Source organism: Pristiophorus japonicus, chromosome 24 (genome assembly GCF_044704955.1).
Source record: "Pristiophorus japonicus isolate sPriJap1 chromosome 24, sPriJap1.hap1, whole genome shotgun sequence".
NCBI classification, from domain to species: Eukaryota; Metazoa; Chordata; class Chondrichthyes; family Pristiophoridae; genus Pristiophorus; species Pristiophorus japonicus.
Genome location: NC_092000.1, coordinates 18,246,926 through 18,271,251, shown reverse-complemented (window position 1 = coordinate 18,271,251; position 24,326 = coordinate 18,246,926). Strand labels below are relative to the sequence as shown.

The window sequence follows — 24,326 nt, the reverse complement described above, 5'->3', positions numbered from 1 at the left end:
GATCCAGGGGGTAAGTGGCTATATACCTCCCTCCTGGATCCAGGGTGTAAGTGGCTATATACTTCCCTCCTGGATCCAGGGGGTAAGTGGCTATATACCTCCCTACTGGATCCAGGGGGTAAGTGGCTATATACCTCCCTCCTGGACCCAGGGTCCAGCCTCACCCACCCCCTGCAATCGGTGTCCCCCCCACCTCCAAACCAGCGGCGTCTGCGATCACCATCCCAGGCCTCCACCAGCATTCCCCCAATGACGATGCTGAGGTCAGCTACGATCCTGTCTCCCGCCCGCCCACCCCCTGCATCTCTGCCCGACCCCTGCCCCCGATGCTTTTAATGGTGTGGTCCGATTGCTGGCCGCTCCTCGCCCCACCGATCCACGCCCCCTTCCCCCGTGGCTGTTCCTTTCCATCACCAGCACCCCCGAGCCTCGATCCTTTCCCTTCTTCCCCCGCCCACCCTGGACCGCTCTCCCAACCCCTCCTCCCCAGTCCTCTCTCTTACCCCCTCCCCTGATCCATTTAAGGGCCCGGCCCTTTCGCGAAGCCTCTCTCCCTCCTCTGTCCAGTCTGAGGCCTACCCGCCCGCAGCCAACCCCAGCCTCTCAGCCTGGCTGTCAGCGGGCAAGAAACCAAAGCCTCACATGCAAATCCCTGCTATTGAGGTCGGCAGAGCCTGGGGGGAAACTCGGCCTCCTGTGTTTCCCGACCTTATTGGAGCCACGCCCCGTCCCAACCCACCTTGCTCCAGAGAATCCCAGCCACACTATTTCCAGCAGTTGAGGGGAACATTCGAGATGGGGTTGGACAAGTGGCTGAAGGAATGTGGGTCAATGGGAGGGTTGGAACAAAGTGGGTAAATGTGACTGGCACCGTTTGCTGCTGCGTTGGGCAAACGCCGGCATCGACTGGATGGGCCGAAGGGCCTGTTCCCGTGCTGTAACTTCTCCGTATTTCTGTGTGGGACAGTTCCAGCATCGTTGCAAAGTCCGTTGGCCTCACTGCGGCAGAGAGGATGATGGTCTTCACTTCTCCAGCCGTCAGGTCGATGTTTCTCAGCCGCTGAGAGGGGAGCAGCTTCATCAATGCTCCAAGCTCTGTACCAACAGGGGAATAAATTCTTGTGTTCAGTGAGTTATCCGGGCCACAAAACAAGCCGAGGGCGCAGGATTTGGTCGGAGGGGAACCTGATACAGAGAAACAAGACCGGAGCGCGGGGTCAGTGAGAAACCGAGGGAGAGGACCGAGGCCTACTGCACAGTCGGTCAAAGTTCACAAAGGCCGCAGGCTCAGAACTCCGAATCACCGTGAATCCGTTTAAATAGATGAGTTAATAGCAGCATTAAAAGAAACCGACTGGAATATCTGGGTACCGTCCCAACCATTTAAACCGCCCACACTGATCACAGGGCGGCCACCTATATCGGGCCATTGAACCGCTCACCATCACCACAGGCCCCAACTACACAGACGATGCTGATAAGATATTGCGGAGGCCGTCTATTGCCGGTGGGTCAATGAATACTTACCCTGTAACGCCGTCGCTATACTCCTGTCCAATATGGCGGGAGACGCTGCCATCGCTGTTCTAACGGGAGGCAAAAATGCATCGGATTTCTGGCCCACTGACCCTCGAGGTCACATTGAGCTGGGTTGAGGAACAATGTAGGCGGCTAAAGGAGGAACGGTTGGGCAGGGGATTGGGGGCTGAGGTGGTGGGACGCTCGGGGCTCAGGACCATGTGCGGACAGGACAGAGTTGGCAAAGTGGTCACCAGACCTGCGTTTGGGCCCCATTGTGAGCAGTGAGTGGGGGAAGTTGCTGTAAATTCCTGACACAGTGCAAGGGTGGGGTGTAGGGAGAGGGCAGAGGTCAGCCAATTTACAGCTCAGGACAAACCAAAGTGAGAGGTCGGAAAGCCACTCATCATCGCCATAGAAACAAAACAAGGTTGTGATGAAGAGAATAATGTTTTGCTGCCTCTCTACAGGTTCAACCATCTGTTTTAAAAATATAAGATCACCACCAATAAATTCAATCAGGAATTCAGGAGAAACTTCTTTACTCAGAGAGTGGTGAGAATGTGGAACTCGCTACCACAGGGAGTGGTTGAGGCGAATAGTATCGATGCATTTAAGGGGAAGCTGGATAAACACATGAGGGAGAAAGGAATGGAAGGATGTGAGATGAAGAGGGGTGGGAGGACGTGTGGAGCATAAACACCGCAGGGACCTGTTGGGCGGAATGGCCTGTTTCTGTGCTGTACGTATCCCAAGCAACATTTCACAGCGACTCAAATATCTAATATATACCGAACGCAGACAGCCCCAAAATACAAATCTTCACATTCAGCCGGTGCGTGGATTGGGCCAGTCAGAGCCTTCAGCCAGCGATGGGGGAAGTGCAGCTTGTGTTGAGATGCAGAATGTGGCCTTTTGTTATCACAGGAGCATCTTTCTGCCCCGGACTTCCCCTCGGTGAGGCTGCAGATAGAAGCTGGCGACAGAGATGAGGAGAGAAGTAACAGAAACCCCAGTGATTGGGTCACTGTAACCGACCAATGGGTAACGGAAGGCGATGTTGACGTGTGAAGACAAGACGTAGGGTCAGCTGAGGACAGCAGAGTCTGAATATTGAAGGCAGCGCTTCGGCTAACAACCCGACTATTGTGTTTTTGACTTGACTGGAGAAGCTGGGATTGTTCTCCTTCAGAGCACATAAGGTTAAGGGGAGACTTAACAGAGGTGCTCAAAATCATGAGGGGGTTTTGATAGAGTAGATAGGGATCAGATGGTTCCAGTGGCAGGAGGGTCGGTAACCAGAGGACACAGATTTAAGATAAATGGCAAAAGAACCACGGGGGGGGGGAAGATGAGGAGAAATATTATACACAGCGAGTTGCTGTGATCTGGAACGCAATGCCTGAATTGGTGGTGGAGGCAGATTCAATAGTAACTTTCAAAGGGAATTGGATAAATACTTGAAAAAGGAAATATTTGCCAGGCTAAGGGGACAGAGCGGGGGTGGCAGGGTGGGGAGTGGGACAGGATGATGGGCCGAATGGCCTCCTGCTGTGCGGTACGACTCTAAGATTCTGTGATATCAGCCGAGACCCACTTACCGACATGGCTGTCAATGTGGTGCCTTTATCCTCCGGTGAAGCCGATGTGTACTTTGCCCTGCACGTCTTGGCAAACCATTTCCGGTACTCGGCCCTCACCTTAACGCAAGAAACAACCCACAGTCAGCACTCCGAATGAGAACAATTAAAACTCACAATGTATTTGGGTCCTTGTCACATTAAATCGTTCGGAGTTGTAATGTATTTGCTTCATGGATTCTTTGCTTAAGAATTCATAGCAACACATTGCGATTAAGAACTAGTTGGTTTATTAGCAAAGGTTTAACAATCACACTACACTTTACCAGTTCATCCACCAGGCTCACAACTACCTGCCTCATTGTGGATCACCCGAACCCAACTGGCTGGGGTTTTATTGAGTCTTGTGAACATCACGTGACTGGCTAAGCCACTCACAATTAACAGCTCCACCAACCTGTGAACATCCTCACAGGTACATACATTACAGGAGTCAACCTGCTCTTGGTATAACATTTAAATATAGTTCATTTATACAGTGACTATACTTCAAAAGTACTTCATTGGCCGTGAAGCACTGTGAGTTGTCCTGAGGTCGTGAAGGCGCTATATAAATACAAGTCTTTTGTTATATATATCGCCGGTCAAAACTCCTGCGACTGATATTTCCTGCAATAAATGACACTTCCTCTGCTTATTGTAACTCTTCTTAGAATGGTAAAATAGAACAGAACAGAAGGAGGCCATTCGGCCCATCGAGTGTGTGCCGGCTCATTCCAAGGGCAATCCATTTTTTAAAAATTCATTCACAGGATGTGGGCGTCGCCGGCAAGGCCAGCATTTATTGCCCATCCCTAATTGCCCTCGAGAAGGTGGTGGTGAGTCGTTTTATACAACTGAGTGTCTCGCTGGGCCAGTTCAGAGGGCAGTTAAGGGTCAAACACGTTGCTGTGGGTCTGGAGTCACAGATAGGCCCGGACTGGGTAAGGGTGGCAGATTTCCTTCCCTAAAGGACATTAGAGAACTAGTTGGGTTTTTACAACGCAAGAGTTTCTTTACAGATACTTCTTTACTAACTTTTTATTTCATTAACTGAATTTACATTCCCCAGCTGCTGTGGTGGGCTTTGAACTCAAGTCTCACGGGTCATTAGTCCCGGCCTGTGGATTACGGGTCCAGTAACATAACCACTATGCTCCGTGTACCAGTTAGTCACATTCCCATCCCCCCACCCCCCATCGCTCCCCACCACCCTTTCTCCATATCCCGGCAATTTTTTCTCCTTCAGGTATTTATCCAATTCCCTTTTGAAGGCTGCTACTGAATCTGTATCCACCGACCTCTCAGGCCGTGCATTCTAAATCCTAACCACTCGCTGCGTAAATACATTTTTCCTCATGTCGCCTCTGGTTCTTTTGCCAATCACCTTAAATATATGCCCTCTGGTTACCGAGCCTTCAGCTATTGCAAACAGTTACTCTGTCGAAACCTTTCATGATTTGGAACCCCTCGATCAAATCTCCTCTTAGCCTTCTCTGCTCTAAGGAGAACAAGTCCAGCTTCTCCAGTCTATCCATGTATCGGTAATCCTTCATCCCTGGAACCATTCTGGTAAATCTCTCCTGTACCCTCTCCAAAGCCTTCACCTCCTTCCTAAAGCTCACCTCTGTGAGATGCCCGCCTTATAACTGAATGTGTCGGAAAGATTGAAGATGTTTGTGCGAAATAAGAATAAAACTCTTCATCATATTCAGCACCGACTGTGACTTTCTGAAAGAGTGTTTATTGCAGAAAGTTACAGGTACTGTCCCTTCTCTGCACTGCACTTGCTGATCGCAGGCGGGGCACAATCTGGGGGCTACAGTTGGCCTCAGTGCCCAGAGGGGCAGCAATCAGTCGGCGCTCCCGCTCCCGAGCACCCTTCAGTGATCCCTGTCGGAAAGCGGGTGTCTGATGACGGAAGGACAGAGCTTGACGCTGTTGCTCCAATACTATGCCGGCATTCACTGCCTGGCCTCCCGCCTAAAGAGCAGCCACTCCGACAAGGGACTGGAGATGGCTCATGGAGCCAACCCCCAGGACCCACCAGCTCTGTCAGCAGAGGGAAAACGAAGAAAGGACATCGGTTCCACAGGATGGTATCTGTCCTATCAGCTCAGAACAGTCACTTTGTGATCGAACGAGACGATATTCCCTACCTTAAGATTTAACACACAGAGGATGATGAAGATGAAGGTGCCCTGGAAACTGTTGACGATGGTGAATAAATAGGTCATCACCCCGGCTTCATCCTGAAACTGGAGCAATCCAAAAATCCAAGTACAGCCCAGGATAAACACCTGCGCAATGGCTTTAAATGTCAGCATCCTGCAACAAAGAGAAACGGGAGAGGAAAAGCACTGTGGGTAGCAAGGACACAAGGAGGATCTCAATGGCCATCACCAAGACTGGCTTGGTAGTGCCACTACTGGCCGAGCCCTGAGCTTACGGCAAGTGGTGAGAGAACCAACACGAGGTAATAACCTGTTTGACCTGGTTTATGTGTGGGCAGCTGTGTCTGTCCCTGACAGCATTGTAGGAGAGACCAGTGCACAGTCCTTGTGGAGACGAAGTCCTGTCTTCACACTGAGCACACACTCGTCTGGTATTGCCACCGTGCTAAGTGGAATAGTATAAAAACAGATCCAGCAGCTCAATAGTGGGCACCCATGAGGCGCTGTGAGCCATCAGCAGCAGAATTATATTCTACCACAATCTAACCTCATGGCCCAGCATGTCCCTCACTCTACCATTACCATCGAGCCAGAGACCAACTAGCACCAACCTGGTGAAGGTGCAGCACAGATCAGCCATGATCTTATTGAATGGCGGAGCAGGCTCGAGTTGCCGTATGGCCGACTCCTGCTCCTAATTCTTATGTTCTTATGTAACATAGTACGATATGCACGCTGAACAGTGGAAGCAACATGCTCTGGACAAAGCTAAATGATCCCACAAACAATGGATGAGATCAAAGCTTTGCAGTCCTGCCACATCCAGTCAGGAATGGCTGTGGGCAATTAAACAACTAACGGGAGAAGGAGGTTCCATGAACATCCTCACCTTCAACAACAGCGGAGCCCAGCAAAAGACAAGGCTGAAGCATTTGCAACCATCTTCAGCCGGAAGTGCCGAGTGGATGATCCATCTCGGCCTCCTCCTGAGGTCCCTGGCATCGCAGAAACCGTCTTCAGCCAATTCGATTTATTCCACGTGGCATCAAGAAACGGCTGAGTGCACTGGACATGGAAAAGGTGACGGGGCAATGTGTCGGCTGTCGTGCTGAAGACCTGTGCTCCAATACTAGCCGCGTCTCTAGGCAAGCTGTTCCAGTACAGCTCCATCACTGGCATCTACCCGACAACATGGACAATTACCCAGGTATGTTCTGTCCACAAAACGCAGGACTAGTCCATTTACCATCCGATCAGCCTACTCTCAATCATCAGCAAAGTGTCTTCAACAGTGGTGTCAAGCGACAACTATTCACCAACAACCTGGTCACCGAGGCTCAGTTTGGGTTTGAAACATAGAAAACATAGAAAATAGGTGCAGGAGTAGGCTGTTCGGCCCTTCGAGCCTGCACCACCATTCAATATGATCATGGCTGATCATGCATTTCAGTACCCCATTCCTGCTTTCTCTCCATACCCCTTGATCCCTTTAGACTGTGATCCCTGGTTCTGGACTTCCCCAACATCAGGAACATTCTTCCTGCATCTAACCTGTCCAATCCCGTCAGAATTTTAAATGTTTCTATGAGATCCCCTCTCATTCTTCTAAATTCCATTGAGTACAAGTCTAGTTGATCTAATCTTTCTTCATATGTCAGTCCTGTCATCCGGGAAGCAGCCTGGTGAACCTTCACTACACTCCCTCAATAGCAAGAATCTCCTTCTTCAGATTAGGAGACTAAAACTGTACACAATATTTAAGGTGTCGCCTTACCAAGACCTCCTTGCTCCTATTCTCGAATCCTCTCACTATGAAGGCCAACATGCCATTAGCCTTCTTCACCGCCTGCTGCACCCGTATGCCAACCTTCAATGACTGATGTACCATGACACCCAGGTCTCGTTGCACCTCCCCCTTTACCAATCTGTCACCATTCAGATAATAATCAGCCCTCCTGTTTTTACCACCAAAGTGAATAGCCTCACATTTATCCACATTATACCGCACTCACCTAATCTGTCCAAGTCACACTGCAGCCTCTTAGCATCCTCCTCACAGCTCACAGTGCCACCCAGTTTAGTGTCATCTGCAAACTTGGAGATATTACATTCAATTCCTTTGTCTAAATCATGAATGTATATTGTAATTAGCTGGGGTCCCAGCACTGAACCTTGCGGTACCCCACTAGTCTCTGCCTGCCATTCTGAAAAGGACCCGTTTATCTCTACTCTCTGCTTCCTGTCTGCCAACCAGTTCTCTATCCACATCAGTACATTACCCCCAATACCATGTGCTTTGATTTTGCACACTAATCTCTTATGTGGGACCTTGTCAAAAGCCTTTTGAAAGTCTAAATACAACACATCCATTGGCTCCCCCTTGTCCACTCTACTAGTTACATCCTCAAAAAATTCTAGATTTGTCAAGCATGATTTCCCTTTCATAAATCCATGCTGACTTGGACCGATCCTGTCACTGCTTTCCAAATGCGCTGCTAGTACATCTTTAATAATTGATTCCAACATTTTCCCCACCACTGATGTCAGGCTGACCGGTCTATAATTCCTTGTTTTCTCTCTACCTCCTCTTTTAAAAAGTGGGGTTACATTAGCTACCCTCCAATCCATAGGAACTGATCCAGAGTCTATAGAATGTTGGAAAATGACCACCAATGCATCCATTATTTCTTGGGCCACTTCCTTAAGTACCCTGGGATGCAGACTATCAGGCCCTGGGGATTTATCGGCCTTCAATCCCATCAATTTCCCTAACACAATTTGCTGACTAATAAGGATTTCCTTTTGTTCCTCCTGCTTCTCACTAGACCCTCGTTCCCCGAGTATTTCTGGAAGGTTAGAAACATAGAAACATAGAAAATAGGTGCAGGAGTAGGCCATTTGGCACTTCTAGCCTGCACCGCCATTCAATGAATTCATGGCTGAACATGCAACTTCAGTAGCCCATTTCTCGCCATACCCCTTGATCCCCCTAGTAGTAAGGACTTCATCTAACTCCTTTTTGAATATATTTAGTGAATTGGCCTCAACAACTTTCTGTGGTAGATAATTCCACAGGTTCACCACTCTCTGGGTGAAGAAGTTTCTCCTCATCTCGGTCCTAAATGGCTTACCCCTTATCCTTAGACTGTGACCCCTGGTTCTGGACTTCCCTAACATTGGGAACATTCTTCCTGCATCTAACCTGTCTAAACCCATCAAAATTTTAAACGTTTCTATGAGGTCCCCTCTCATTCTTCTGAACTCCAGTGAATACAAGCCCAGTTGATCCAGTCTTTCTTGATAGGTCAGTCCCCCCATCCCGGGAATCAGTCTGGTGAACATTTGCTGCACTCCCTCAATAGCAAGAATATCCTTCCTCAGGTTAGGAGACCAAAACTGTACACAATATTCCAGGTGTGGCCTCACCAAGGCCCTGTACAACTGTAGCAACACCTCCCTGCCCCTGTACTCAAATCCCTTCGCTATGAAGGCCAACATGCTTTTCCTTAGTGAAGACAAAACCAAAGTATTTGTTCAATTGGTCTGCCATTTCTTTGTTCCCCATTATGACTTCATCTGATTCTGACTGTAAGGGACCTACGTTTGTCTTCACTAATCTTTTTCTCTTCACGAATCTGTAGAAGCTTTTGCAGTCAGTTTTTATGTTCCTGCAAGCTTACTCTCATATTCTATTTTCCCTCTCCTAATTAAATCCTTTGTCCTCCTCTACTGAATTCTAAATTTCTCCCAGTCCTCAGATTTGCTGCTTTTTTTGGCCAATTTATATGCCTCTTCCTTGGATTTAACACTATTTCTAATTTCCCTTGTTAGCCACGGTTGAGCCACCCTCCCTGTTTTATTTTTACACCAGACAGGGATTACAATTGTTGAAGTTCATGCATGTGATCTTTAAATGTCTGCCATTGCCTCTCCATAACCAACCCTTTAAGTGTCATTCGTCACTCTATCCTAGCCAATTCACGTCTCATACCGTCGAAGTTACCTTTCTTTAAGTTCAGGACTCTAGTCTCTGTATTAACTGTGTCACTCTCCATCTGTCAGGACCACTCAGCTGCAGACCTGATTGAAACCTTGCTCCAGATGTGAGGTCAGTGTGATTGCCTTTGACACCAAGTCAGCAATCGACAGAATATGGCAGCAAGGAGCCCGAGTAAAACTGGTCAATGGGGATCAGGGGAAAATGTCCCACATACCCAGCACATAGAAAACTGGTTGTGGTTGTTGGAGGCCTATCATTTCAGCCCCAGGACATCACTGCAGGCATTCCTCTGGCCAACATCATGGGCCCATGGGTCCAGCTCCTTTATCAATGACCTTCTCTCCATTCGGCCCATCGTGCCTGTGCCGGCTCAGCGAAAGATCTATCCAATTAGTCCCACTCCCCCGCTCTATCCCCACAGCCCTGCACATTTCATTTAATAAAGCTTCCTATACACTTCCAAATATTTATCGGTTCCATGGTTTATGTAAAGTCCGAGAGGAGTGACACTCACCTAGTGTCCTGAAGTTTAGACACTTGAGTATCACGCTTAGAAATTTCTTTTTTCAATATCCAGAGTATTGCGAGGAACAGAAGTGTGTTGACCTGTGGAAGATTTGAAGACATGTGTTGGTTGATCATCAACAGGTTCTGGTGGGTTGTATCTGGAATCAGCCCCTCGTTAACTCTTCAATTCCTCACATTCATCAACTGATGCTCACTCCCAAGCGCAATCAAGCGTAGACAGTGGAAGAAGCGTGCGGCAAACCAATCCCACCCACCCTTTCCTTCAACCACTCTCTGCCCACCTGTGACAGAGACTGTAATTCCCGCATTGGACTGTACAGTCGCCTGAGAACTCACTTTGAGACACGCTGGGGGTGGGGGGAGTGTGGGTGTGGTAGAAGAGTCTGGGGGTGGGGAGAGAGGCAGGGGTGGGAGGAGAGAGGCTGGGACAGGCTGAGGGCGGAGAAGGACAGGCTGGGGGGCGGGGATAGGCTGGGGGGTGGGACAGGCTGGGAGGGGGGATCAGGCTGGGAGGGGGAACAGGCTGGGAGGGGGAACAGGCTGGGAGAGGGGGAACAGGCTGGGGGGAGGGGGAACAGGCTGGGGGGAGGGGGAACAGGCTGGGGGGAGGGGGAACAGGTTGGGGGGAACAGGCTGGGGGAGGGGGAACAGGCTGGGGGAGGGGGAACAGGCTGGGGGGAGGGGGAACAGGTTGGGGGGAGGGGGAACAGGCTGGGGGGGGAACAGGCTGTGGGGGGGAAACAGGCTGGGGGGGGAGAACAGGCTGGGGGAGGTGGAACGGGGGGGTGGAACAGGCTGGGGGGGGAACAAGCTGGGGGGGAACAGGCTGGGGGGGAAACAGGCTGGGGGGGAACAGGCTGGGGGGGGAACAGGCTGGGGGGGGAACAGGCTGGGGGGGAACAGGCTGGGCGTGAACAGGCTGAGGGGGGAACAGGCTGAGGGGGGGAATAGGCTGGGGGGGAACAGGCTGGGGGGGGAACAGGCTGGGGGGGGCAGGCTGGGGGGGAGAACAGGCGGGGGGGGAACAGGCTGGGGGGGAACAGGCTGGGGGGGAACAGGCTGTGGGGGGAACAACAGGCTGTGGGGGGAACAGGCTGGGGGAGAACAGGCTGGGGGGGGACAGGCTGGGGGGGAACAGGCTGGGGGGAACAGGCTGGGGGAGAACAGGCTGGGGGAGAACAGGCTGGGGGAGAACAGGCTGGGGGGAACAGGCTGGGGGGGAATAGGCGGGGGGGAACAGGCTGGGGGGGAATAGGCGGGGGGGAACAGGCTGCGGGGGGGGACAGGCTGGGGGGGGGAGAGACTGGGGGGGGAGAGACTGGGGGGGGACAGGCTGGGGGGGGGACAGGCTGGGGGGGGGACAGGCTGGGGGGGGACAGGCTGGGGGGCGGGACAGGCTGGGGGGGGGACAGGCTGGGGGGCGGGACAGGCTGGGGGGCAATAGGCTGGGGGGGAACAGGCTGGGTGTGAGAACAGGCTGGGTGGGAGAACAGGCTGGAGGGGGAGATAGATTGTGGGGGGGAGAGATACTGTGGGGGGGGAGGGAGACTGTGGGGGGGAGAGAGACTGTGGGGGGGAGAGAGACTGTGGGGGGGAGAGACTGTGGGGGGGGGAGAGAGACTGTGCGGGGGGGGGGGGGAGACTGTGGGGGGGGGAGAGAGACTGTGGGGGAGAGAGACTGTGGGGAGGAGAGAGAGACTGTGGGGGTGAGAGAGACTGGGGGTGAGAGAGACTGTGGCGGGGAGAGAGACTGTGGCAGGGAGAGAGACTGGGGCGGGGGGAGAGAGACTGTGGGGGGGGAGAGAGACTGTGGGGGGAGAGAGACTGAGGGAGGGGAGAGAGACTGTGGGGGGGGAAAGAGACTGTGGGGGGAAAGAGACTGAGGGAGGGGAGAGAGACTGAGGGAGGGGAGAGAGACTGGGGCGGGGGGAGAGAGACTGTGGGGGGGGAGAGAGACTGGGGGTGAGAGAGACTGTGGCGGGGAGAGAGACTGAGGGAGGGGAGAGAGACTGAGGGAGGGGAGAGAGACTGTGGCAGGGAGAGAGACTGGGGCGGGGGGAGAGAGACTGTGGGGGGGGAGAGAGACTGAGGGAGGGGAGAGAGACTGTGGGGGGGGAAAGAGACTGTGGGGGGAAAGAGACTGAGGGAGGGGAGAGAGACTGTGGGGGGGGAAAGAGACTGTGGGGGGAAAGAGACTGAGGGAGGGGAGAGAGACTGTGGGGCGGTAGAGACTGTGGGGGGGGAGAGAGAGACTGTGTGGGGGGGAGAGAGACCGTGTGGTACAGATGAGGGGCAATTTGCTAATTACTGTAACTGGGGTGCAGTTAGATGCACAAATAGAGCAGGAGTTTACTACACATCCATGTGATTAAACCTGTCACAAATAAAACCCCAGAATCTGGATATGGATGATATAAAATTCACGACCGCCGGATGTCTCAAAGCGCTTTACAAACAATGAAGTACAGTCACTGTTGTAATGTGGGAAACACGGCACTCAAATTTGCACACAGCAAGCTCCCATAATCAGCAATGTGATAGTAACCAGATAATCTATTTTTGTTATGTTGTTTGAGGGATAAATATTGGTTAGGACACCAGGGATAACTTCCCTGCTCTTCTTCAATATAGTGTCGTGGGATCTTTTATCTCCACCTGGGAGCAGAGGGGCCTCGGTTTACCATTTCATCCGAAAGACGGCACCTCCGACAGTGCAGCACACTCTCAGCACTGCACTGGGAGTGTCAGCCTAGCTTTATATGCTCAAGTCCCTGGAGTGGGACTTAAACCCACAACCTTCTGACTCAGAGGCGAGTGTGCTACCCACTCAGTCACAGTTGACACAATTAAGGTAGATAACCAAAAGCTGGTCAACAAGTAGGTTTTAAGGAGTGTCTTAAAGGACGGAAGATAGGTAGAGAGGTTTCAGAAGGGAATTCCAGAGCTTGGGGCCCAGGCAGCTGCAGGCACGGCCGCCAATGGTTGAGCGATTATAATCAGGGATGCTCAAGAGACCAGAATTAGAGGAGCACAGATATCTCGGGGGGGTCGGCGGGGATTTGCTGGGCTGGAGGAGATTACAGAGATAGGGAGGAGCGAGGCCAGCGAGGGATTTGAAAACAAGGTTGAGAATTTTAAGGATGAGACGCTGAAGGAAAAGCGGGGATGAGTTAAGCCCTTCAAGGGACAGGAAATCTAATTCTGTTCTGCGACAGTTCCTGGGACAGACTGTATCTCTCCATCTCCTCCCCACAGGGATTTGTGGCACTTAAAGGGACAGTGATTCTCCTTGTTCTGCGATATTGTAATTAAAGGGTCACTGCTCTGAGATGGTTGCAATCATTTGGTGCTGCCAGCCTTTCTAAAGCATCTTCCTTTCTTTGAAGATCTGTGAGAGCTCGCTGGTGGCATGAGCTGTGAAATCTCTTTGCACAGTCAGAACATTTGAAGGGTTTCTCATCAGTTCTGGGGCAGGAGAGAGCTGATTGACAGTGATTTGAGCATAAGAGTAAAGACATCTTACTGCAATTATATATGGCCTTGATGAGACCACAATGTAATATATATACATAGCGCCACCTATGGACTACTGTGGCACTGCAGATAAAGAGGGAACAGGTCACCTGACTAGAGTTCCGGAGTGTTCTGCCATCTTAAGGCTTGTGTGTATGTTTGTGAGTTGTACTGAAGATATAACAATGGCGACAAGGATGGGATAATCGGGGGGAAAAAAACTGCAATTTTTGTTGGTGGAAGATTCAGCCAACCGACAGGGGCACTTTGTGAGATATAACACACAACTGGAGTATTGTGTTCAGTTTTGGTCTCCTTACCTAAGAAAGGATATACTTGCCATAGAGGGAGTGCAACAGAGGTTCACCAGACTGATTCCTGGGATGGGGGGGATTGTCCTATGAGGAGACATTGAGTAGATTAGGCCTATAAAAGAGAGGTGATCTCATGGAAACAAAATTCTTACAGGGCTTGACAGGATAGTTGCAGGAAGTCTAGAACCAGGCGTCACAGTCTCAGAATAAGGAAGGCAAATGGCATGTTGTCCTTCATTGCAAAGGGGCTGGAGTATAAAAGTAGCGAAGTCTTGCGACAATTGTACATGGGCCTTGGTGAGACCACACCTGGAGTACTGCGCACAGGTTTGGTCTCCTTATCCAAGGAAGAATATACTAGCCTTGGAGGTGTTCCCTAAATTGATTCCTGGGATGAGAGGACTGTCTTATGATGAGAGATTGTGTAGAGCAGGCCTATACTCTCTGGAGTTTAGAAGAATGAGAGGTGATTGCCTTGAAACATACAAGATTCTGAGGGGCATTGACAGGGTAGATGCAGGGAAGATGTTTCCCAGGGCTGGAGAGTCTAAAACCAGGGGGCACAGTCTCAGAATAAGAGGTCGGTCATTTAGGACAGAAGAGATCTGGTGATCTGAGTATAAGTGCTTCGATGTTTTAGTGAGATGAGGAGGAATTTCTTCACTCAGAGGATTGTGAACCTTTGGAATTTTCTTCCGTAGAGAGCTGTGGCGGTTCATTCAATGAGCATATTTATAGGCAGAGATTGATGGATTTTTGGATATTATGGGAATCAAGCGATATCGGGATAGTGCAGGCAAGTGCAGGAATATTAGCCTTTATTGCAAGGGGGAGGGAGTATAAAAGTAAGGAAGTCCTGCTACAACTGTACAGGGCATTGGTGAGGCCACACCTGGAGTACTGCATACAGTTTTGGTCTCCTTATTTAAGGAGGGATATACTTGCATTGGAGGCTGTTCAGAGAAGGTTCACGAGGTTGAATCCTGAGATGAGAGGGTTGTCTTATGAAGACAGGTTGAACAGGTTGAGCCTGTACTCATTGGAGTTTAGAAGATTGAGAGGTGATCTTATTGAAACATATAAGGGGTGTGATAGCGTCGATGCAGAGAGGATGTTTCCCCTCGTGAGGAATGTAGAACTAGGGGGCATAGTTTCAGAATAAGGGGTCGCTCATTTAAAACGGAGATGAGGAGCAATTTCTTCTCTCAGAGGGTGGTGAATCTTTGGAATTCTCTGCCCCAGAGGAAGGGTCATTGAATATACTTAAGGTGGAGATGGACAGATTCTTGAATGATAAGGGGGTAAAAGGTTATGGGAAGCGGGCAGGGAAGTGGAGTTGAGGCCAAGATCAGATCAGCCATGATCTTATTGAATGGCGGAGCAGGCTCGAGGGGCCACATGACCTACTCCTGCTCCTATTTCTTATGTTCTTATGATCACAATATCATCAGGTTTAAAGTAGTTATCGAAAGGGACAAAGAGAAATCAATGGTGGAAATACCCAACTGGAAGAGAGTCGATTTCAGTGGTTTGAGACGGGATCTAGCACAGGTGGACTGGACACAAAGATTGTCCATTACAACAGTGAATGAGCAATGGCAGGCCTTCAATAATTACCGCAATTATCAGGCACACGGGCCCCAGGAAACTCCAGATCAATCCGCTGTCCGTGGAGATCCAGCAGCTGGAAGTTAAGAGGAGAAAGTGAATGTACCGGATCGCTGAGGGGCACATGAGAGCGCAAACCGCCAATCGCAGGAGATTCATCCCGCAGGAATATTCTCAAACCCCGCTCACTGATTGGATGATAATACGTCCCGTGTGCTGGCCATTCACAGACTGACATTGAGGCGACATTCAGACCTCAGTAAATGCCGATATTAATAGGTCCCGGGTCAGAAATTCACCCCCTGTGTGACAGTTTCTCAGGAACGCACCAAGCACAGAGCACGGTGTAAAACCAGGGGCAGAGTCCGTGGGTCCTGAGTGAGTTTGGAACCCACTGCCCCTGGTTATCTGTGGGGCCTGCGCTGTGGTGCATGGGGCTCATCCGGCTTTCGGAGTAGATGTTAAACCGAGGCCTCGTCTGCCCTTTCGAGTGGATGTAAAAGATACAATAACACTAGTTCGAAGAAGAGCAGGGAATTATCCCCGGTGTCCTGGGCCCAATATTTATCCCTCAATCAACATAACGAAAACAGATTATCTGGTCATTATTAAATTGCTGTTTGTGGGAGCTTGCTGTGCGCAAAAATGGTTGTTTCCTACATTACAAAAGTGACTACAATTCAGAAGTACTTTATTGGCTTTAAAGCCAATCGGACATTCTGAGGTTGTAAACGGTGCTATATAAATGCACGTCAGTCTTTCTCTCTTTCTTGCTTTTCATTTTTCTTCATTCTTTTCTTTCTCTTCACGTGAGTGAGCAATAGACAAGGAGCATGCAACACTTTGCAGCAAGCAATCTTTAGGAGAGGGGCTACAATTACTGGGTTAGGGTGGGGTGGGGAGGGAGGGAAATCAGTCAGGAACCCTTTGCTGACTGCTGAGCAGGGAATGGAATGAGTGGCACAGAGAGGATAAAGGACAGAAGGGAGGGGGGAGGAGAGAGGAGAGGTGAGGAACGAGGATAGGTGGGGTAAGGAGAGATGTAAGGAAGAGAGAGGAGAGGAGGTAAGGGGAGGGAAAGAGGCCAGGAGAGAGTAGAGGAGAGGAAGGAAAGGGGGAAGATCATGGAAGGAGAAGAGAAAACGAGAGTGTAGTTCAGAGGAGCATGAACCATATTATTATTGACAAAAGAAAGGTTGCGATATGAGAAAGAAATTTGGAATCTGTATTTTATAGTCTCTTGAACACTCTTAGTTCAGTTTAACTCTACTTATTCAGTAGATCTCAATCAGCCATGTGCAGATAAAATGGCGTTCCTCCTACAGACAGTTTTTTACAATACAGATCCAGGGCGCTATACCGTCAAGCTAGAGGATGCTATACATTATATCGTTACAGAGTCCACAGATGAGAGAAGTGATTTGAGTTCAAGTGGAAAGCCACAAATTGCATGGTAAGGCTGGAATAACAGGACACATTACTTACTGTCTGGGTGACCCATAGCCGTCGTGAGAGACTGCAGCAGATATGACCACGATTATTGCAGGGACCCCGTAGCCACAGGAGTACATGTACCTCCCAGTTTTCTCTGAGTGGGGAACCCTCAATTGCCTGATGTTTCTGACCATGAGGAAGAGCTGGACTCCTTCCAGAAACATCCAGACAAACGCTGCCAGGAAGAAGTAGTGTAAAAACCCTGCCACAATCCCGCACACAACCTGAAACAACAAGAAACAGTGTGGGAGCCTTTCCTGAAACAGCAGAGCCTCACAATTCCACGCCTCGATTTTAAAATTCTCATCCCCGCTTTCAAATCCCCCCATAGCCTCGCCCCTTCCTATCTCTGTAATCTCCTCCAGCCCTATCACCTCCCTTAGACCTCTGCGCTCCACCTATTCTGGACTTTTGAACATCCCCGATATTAAATGCTCCACCATTGGCAGCCATGCCTTCAGCTGCCTAGGCCCTAAGCTCTGGAACTCCCTCCCTAAACCTCTCCGCCTCTCTTTCCTCCTTTAAGACTCTCCTTCAAACCTACATCTTCGACCTAGCTTTTGGTCGCCTGCCCCAAGACCCTAAGATCTCCTTATGTGGCTCTGTTATATCTTGGATAAAGAGTCAGACTAGATACTGCAAGCTCAAAGTAAGTGTGACTGTAGTTCTTTATTGCAGATCTCAGAGTGCCTCTCCAGCCCTGTGAGGCCTCCTTATATACAGGTGCTCCCAAGAGATTGTGAGATCCCTTGGGACTCCAGAGAATAAGCCCTCTGGTGGTCAGACATGGTAATTACAGGTTTACATACATAACAACACTCCCCCCCTCCCCAAAGTCAAAAGTGTAACTATTTACAATGTGACAATCTGGGGCCTTTCTTTCCCTGGTTGATCGTCTTGGTGCAATTGCTGGTGTTAGTGAGTCGTTTGTTGGGCCTTTGCTGGGCTCTGCACAGCAGGCCTTGCTGGACTGCTGGGGGTGGTGAGCTGGGTGATGGGTTCTGCTTCGTGGGCGGTTGCCACTTGTGTGTGCGTTGGAGGGTCGAAAAAGGTAGATTGTTCTGGATAGTCCGTAAATTTGAGTTTGATTTGGTCCAAGTGTTTTCCCCAGGTGAGTCCATTTGCGAGTTTGACCACAAACACCCTACTCCCCTCTTTGGCCAAGACACTGCCAGCAATCCACTTGGAACCTTGTCCATAGTTCAACACAAATACAGGATCATTATCTTCAATTTCGCGTGACACATTTGCGTGTATTCTGTTGAAGCCGCCTGCTCTCTACCTGTTCGTGTAGATCAGGGTGGACTAACGAGAGCCTTGTCTTAAGTGCCCTTTTCATGAGCAGTTCAGCGGGAGGGACCCCGGTGAGCGAATTGGGCCTTGTGCGGTAACTAAGCAGGACTCGGGATAAGCGAGTCTGCAGTGAGCCTTTAGTTACCCTTTTCAAGCTCTGCTTGATTGTTTGAACTGCTCGTTCTGCCTGACCGTTGGATGCTGGCTTAAATGGGGCAGTCGTGACATGTTTCACCCCATTGCGGGTCATGAATTCCTTGAATTCGGCACTGGTAAAGCACGGCCCATTGTCACTTACAAGGACATCAGGCAGGCCGTGCATAGCAAACATGGCCCGTAGGCTTTCAATGTTGGCAGCGGACATGCTTGCCGACATTATCACACATTCAATCCACTTGGAGTACGCATCTACAACCACGAAAAACATTTTTCCCAAGAATGGGCCTGTATAGTCGACATGAACCCTAGACCACGGTTTGGAGAGCTAAGACCATAAACTTAGTGGCGCCTCCCTGGGTGTATTGCTTAACTGGGAACATATATTACATTTGTGCACACAAGACTCTAAGTCTGCATCAATACCGGGGCCATCACACATGGGATCTGAATCGCTTTTATCATTACAATGCCTGGGTGGGTACTGTGGAGATCACTAATGAAAGTGTCCCTGCCCTTTTTTGACACAACTACCCGATTGCCCCATAGGAGGCAGTCTGCCTGTATAGACATTTCATCTCTGTGCCGCTGGTACGGCTTTATTTCTTCCTGCATCTCTACCGGGACACTAGACCAACTCCCGTGGAGCACACAGTTTTTTTACTAAGGACAGTAAGGGGTCCTGCCTCGACCAGGTTTTAATCTGTCGGGCGGTAACAGGTGATTGCTCACTCTCGAATGCTTCCATTACCATAATTAAAGCTGCAGGCTGTGCCAACTCCACCCCGGTGGTGGGCAATGGTAGTCTACTGAGAGCATCGGCACAGTTTTCTGTGTCTGGCCTGTGACGGATGGCGTAGTTGTATGCGGACAACGTGAGCGCCCATCTCTGGATGCGGGCCGATGCATTCGTATTTATCCCCTTATTTTCAGAAAAGAGGAATATAAGTGGCTTTATGGTCGGTTTCCAAATTTGAGCCTGAACAGATATTGATGCATTTTCTTTACCCCGTAAACACACGCTAATGCTTTTTCGATCATACTGTAGGCCCTCTCGGCCTTAGACAGACTTCTGGATGCATAAGCAACCGATTGTAATTTTCAAAATTCATTAGCTTGTTGCAATACACACCCGACCTCGTACGCCGACGCATCACATGCTAGTACCAAACGTTCACATGTATCGTACAACCCAAGCAATTTGTTTGAACAAAACAGCTTCCTAGCTTTCTCAAAGACATTTTCTTAGCTTTTACCCCATACCCATTCATCTCCCTTACGCAGTAAAGAGTGCAGGGGTTCTAACAATGTGCTAAGACCCGGTAAGAAGTTCAGGAGTCCTAGAAACGACGCAGCTCCGTCACGTTCTGTGGCCTCAGTGTGTTCTTGATTGCCTCCGTCTTCGAATCGGTGGGCCTGATGCCGTCCACCGTGATTCTTCTCCCCAGGAACTCCACTTCAAGTGCCAGGAAATCACACTTCGAGTGTTTTAGCCTGAGCCCCACACGATTAAGCCGACTAAGAACCTCCTTCAGGTTCTGCAGGTGCTCAACGGTGTCCCGACCTGTAACCAAGATGTCCTGGAAGACCACGGTGCGCGGGACCGATTTCAGCGAGCTTTCCACATTCCTCTGGACTATCACCGCGGCCGATCGAATGACAAACGGGCATCTGTTGTAAACGAAAAGACCTTTGTGCGTGTTGATGCAGGTGAGGCCTTTCGAAGATTCCTCCAGCTCCTGCGTCATGTAGGCCGAGGTCAAGTCCAGCTTCGTGAACGTTTTCCCTCCCGCCAGCGTCGCAAATAGGTCATCTGCCTTCAGTAGTGGGGATCCTGCAGTGAGAAACGATTAATAGTTACTTTGTAATCACCACAGATTCTGACGGTGCCGTCTCCCTTGAGGACTGAATCGATCGGACTCATTGAATTCGATCGGCGAAATGATGCCCTCTCATTGCAATCTGTCCAACTCGATCTCCACCCTCTCTCTCATCATGTAAGGTACCGCTCTCGCCTTGTGATGGATGGGTCACATCCCTGGAACTTGCTCCTTGGAACTTCCCAATGCCTGGTTCGAACAGCGAGGGGAACTTGCTTTGGACCTGGGCACATGAGGTGTCGTCGACAGACGAAAGCGCTCAGACGTCGTCCCAGTTTCAGCGTATCTTTCCGAGCCAGCTCCTGCCGAACAGCGTGGGGCCATCGCCCGGTACCACCCAGAGTGGTAAATCGTGCACCGCTCCATCATAGGAGACCTTTACGACAGCACTGTCAATTACAGGAATTAGTTCCTTTGTGTACGTTCTGAGTTTGGTACGAATGGGAGTCAGCAGTGGCCTTGAAGCCTTGTTGCACCACAACTTATTGAAAGTCTTTTTACTCATTATGGACTGGCTTGCGCCCGTGTCCAGCTCCATGGACACCAGGAGTCCATTTAATTCAACCTTCAGCATTATCGGGGCACACTTTATGATAAATGCATGCACCGCATATACCTCTGCCTCCTCGGTCTGAGGCTCTGGTTCGTCATGATTCACCGTGGATCTGTTCTCTTCTGCTACATGGTGGTTTGCAGCTTGCTGGCACATGCATTGGAGGTGTCCCATTGTTCTACAGCCCTTGCACATGTATCCTTTGAAGCGGCATGAATGAAATCGATGATCATCCCCACAGCGCCAACAAGGTGCTAATTGCCTTGTGTTCACCACCTTGATGGCCGACTCTGAGTCATCTGCAGACGTGCAGCTACAGGAGTGTAAGTCCTACCATACACATTTTGATTCGAAAACAACGTTACTTTGTTCACAGTACTTGCAGCAGACTAGTGTGCTGGGAAATTTGTTTGGTATTGTCACTGGTGGAGATAAACACCTGGGCTATCGCTATGGCTTTACTCAAGGTTGGGGTCTCTACAGTCAAAAGTTTGCGAAGTATTACTTCAGGGCCAATGCCAAGAACAAAGAAGTCCCTGAGCATATGCTCCAAGTGTCCTTTAAATTCGCAATATCCTGCAAGGCGCCTTAGCTCGGTGATGTAGCTCACCATTTCCTGGCCTTCAGACCTCTTGTACATGTAGAACCGATACCTTGCCATCAGAACGCTTTCCTTCGGGTTTAGGTGCTCCCGGAATAGTGTGCACAACTCATCCTATAACTTGTCTGTGGGTTTTGCTGGAGCGAGCAGGTTTTTCATGAGGCCATACGTTGATGCCCCGCAAACGGTGAGGAGGATCGCCCTTCACTTGGCAGCGTTCGTCTCTCCTTCCAGCTCGTTGGCCACGAAGTATTGGTCAAGTCGCTCCACAGTTTCCCAATCATCTCCCTCCGAAAATTTCTCCAGGATGCCCACAGTTCTCTGTATTGTTGCGTTGGGATTCGTTATCTGTATCCCGTCGCCAGTTGTTATGTCTTGGATAAAGAGTCAGACTAGATACTGCAAGCTCAAAGTAAGTGTGACCGTAGTTCTTTATTGCAGATCTCAGATTGCCTCTCCAGCCTGTGAGGCCTCCTTATATACAGGTGCTCCCAAGGGACTATGGGATCCCTTGTGACTCCAGGGGATAAGCCCTCTGGTGGTTAGACATGGTAATTACAGGTTTACATACATAACAGGCTCGGTGTCAAATCTGTTGTTTTGTCATATAACACTGACCTACATTAGTTCCCGGTTAACTATGGTAAGGGCGCTATATAAATACAAGTTTTCGTTGTTATGTGTCTCGGTGTCGAATTTTTTTGTTGTTGATAACATTCCTGTGAAACGGCTTGGGACGGTTTATTATGTTAAAGGCGCTATATAAATAAAGTTGTTGTTGTTGTGGTGCAGTCTCAGAGCTAACACCTATATCGTGCCCATCGACACCCTCCAGCACTGACCTTGCCAAAGTTCGTGGAGGTCAATGGGAGGGCGCACCATTTGGATGGGGGTCAGCGGGTAATCCAATTTAAAAGAATAAATGAGCCTGTGCTCCGTGGGTCCAGGCTGGTTTGTTGGGCCTGAATCCCTCTGGTGGGGCCCACTTGCCCCAGCCTAGAACCTGGGTCACCTCAGGCCACTTGGTTTACCAGCCTCCAGTCCGACACTGGGTCCCCTCGGAGCCCGGTTAAGTGGGCATTCCCAGTGCAGTGACCTCCCCAGCCTGCTCCCCGCCCTCTTGGCGTCTCCGGCACTGTGAGGGGCGGGTGGAGGTAAAAGGCCAAACCGGGAAATCCCGGAAAGGCTGGGGACCCAACGCAATCGTGTCCGTGTCTTTTCCCAAAGCGTTCCACTGGATTCTTGCTGCAGTTATGGTGGAACGGACAAGAAAATCCCGGGCCCTTCTGTTTTACATTTTTTTAACGAAAACTCAAAACCCCCAAAAATCCCAGCTTTGGGGGCAACTGAACAAACGGCTAAAACAAGCTGCAAACACCATGAACATAAAGACTGAGAGCGGGAACCCCCTCACTGTTGATGCACAGTGGGGAGCTTGGCTTGATCAGCCGAGGGGACCTGTTCACTGACCCTGGGGATTGACTGCTGGCGAGAGGAGGTACACAGGAGTACATGGGATATATGACACAGAAACAGGCCATTCGGCCCAATCAGTCCATGCCGGCGTTTATGCTCCACTCGAGCCTCCTCCCGTGTTTCCTCATCTAAATCTATCAGCATAACCCTCTATTCCCTTCTCCCTCATACACTTGTCCAGCCTCCCCTTAAATGCATCGATACTATTCACTTCAACCACTCCCTGTGGCAGCGAGTTCCACATTCTCACCACTCTCTGGGTAAAGAAGTTTCTTCTGAATTCCCGATTAGATCTCATGATGACTATCTTATATTGATGGCCTCTAGTTATCCTCTTCCCCACAAGTGGAAACATTCTCTCTGTATCCACTCTATCAAACCTTTCATAATTTTAAAGACCTCTATTACGTAACCCCTCAGCCTTCTTTTGTCAAGAGAAAAGAGACCCAGCCTGTTCACCCTTTCCTGATAAGTATACCCTCGCATTTCTGGTATCATCCTTGTAAAGCTTCTCTGCACCGTTTCCGGTGCCTCTATATCCTTTTTAGAATATGGCGACCAGAACTGTACGAATACAATCTATTCATTAAACAGGCGGGATCAACGAATAGGAACAAAAGCCCAGACACATTTACACACATCCATTCAAGACAAAGCAGCCCATTTGATCGGCACCCCATCCAACACCTTCAACACTCACTCCCTCCACCACCGGCGCACCGTGGCTGCAGTGTGTACCATCTACAGGATGCACTGCAGCAACTCGCCAAGGCTTCTTTGGCAGCACCTCCCAAACCCACCACCTCAAAGCACAAGGATAGCAGGTGCGTGGGAACACCAACCCCTCCATTTTACCCTCCAAGTCACGCACCACCTCGATTTGGACATATATCGCCGTTCCTTCGTCAACGCTGGGTCAAAATCCTGGAACTTCCCAACAGCGGTTCAAGAAGGCGGCCCACCACCACCTTCTCAAGACCACCTAGGAACGGGCAATAAACGCTGGTGTGGCTAGCGATGCCCACGCCCCAAGAGTGAATTAAATAAAACATGCCGACACACGCAGAAAAAACACATACACTCCCACCCATGAACAGACAGACACACCACACACAAGCAAACAGACGACACAAATGGACAGATACGTAGACACACACACATACACAGTCACACACACACACAGAGACACAGACACACAGTCACACACACACAGCCACACACACACAGCTTGTCACACAGAGAAACAGTCAAATCCACATACATGCACAGACAACAGCAATTTGCATTTATATAGCGCTTTTAACGAAATTATAAAGTCCCCAAGGTGCTTCACAGGGGTGTTATCAGGCAACAACCAAAAAATGTACACTGAGCCGAAGATGGAGACATTCGGACAGGTGACCAAAAGCTTGATCAAAGAGGTGGGTTTTAAAGAAGAGAGAGAGATGGGGAGGTGTAGAGGGAATTCCAGAGCTTAGGGTTGTAAATGGTTAAAGGCTGTTATGAACGCTAACTGTTTTTGCATGCCTTTTTTGCACAATAACAAGGCCAGTCTTGTGGTGTGACAAGATAAGTTAGATCTGGTTGTGAAACTGCTGA

The 24,326-nt window shown here is 50.0% G+C and overlaps 1 protein-coding gene across 2 annotated transcripts in view; it reads right to left on the bottom strand.

The window, feature by feature from the left end:
• Positions 1 to 655: 655 nt before the first annotated feature.
• Positions 656 to 24,326, bottom strand: part of LOC139237827 (adhesion G protein-coupled receptor E2-like) — an 86,909-nt gene continuing 63,238 nt past the window's right edge. For both annotated transcript variants that reach the window (XM_070867055.1, XM_070867057.1), the window contains 6 exons: positions 16,760 to 16,992; positions 15,284 to 15,350; positions 9,826 to 9,917; positions 5,297 to 5,465; positions 3,120 to 3,218; positions 656 to 1,095 (listed from right to left, as the gene is read on the bottom strand). In XM_070867055.1, coding sequence (XP_070723156.1) covers positions 1,081 to 1,095; positions 3,120 to 3,218; positions 5,297 to 5,465; positions 9,826 to 9,917; positions 15,284 to 15,350; positions 16,760 to 16,992 — 675 coding nt within the window. In that variant the 3' untranslated portion in view covers positions 656 to 1,080. The remainder of the gene's footprint in view (positions 1,096 to 3,119; positions 3,219 to 5,296; positions 5,466 to 9,825; positions 9,918 to 15,283; positions 15,351 to 16,759; positions 16,993 to 24,326) is intronic.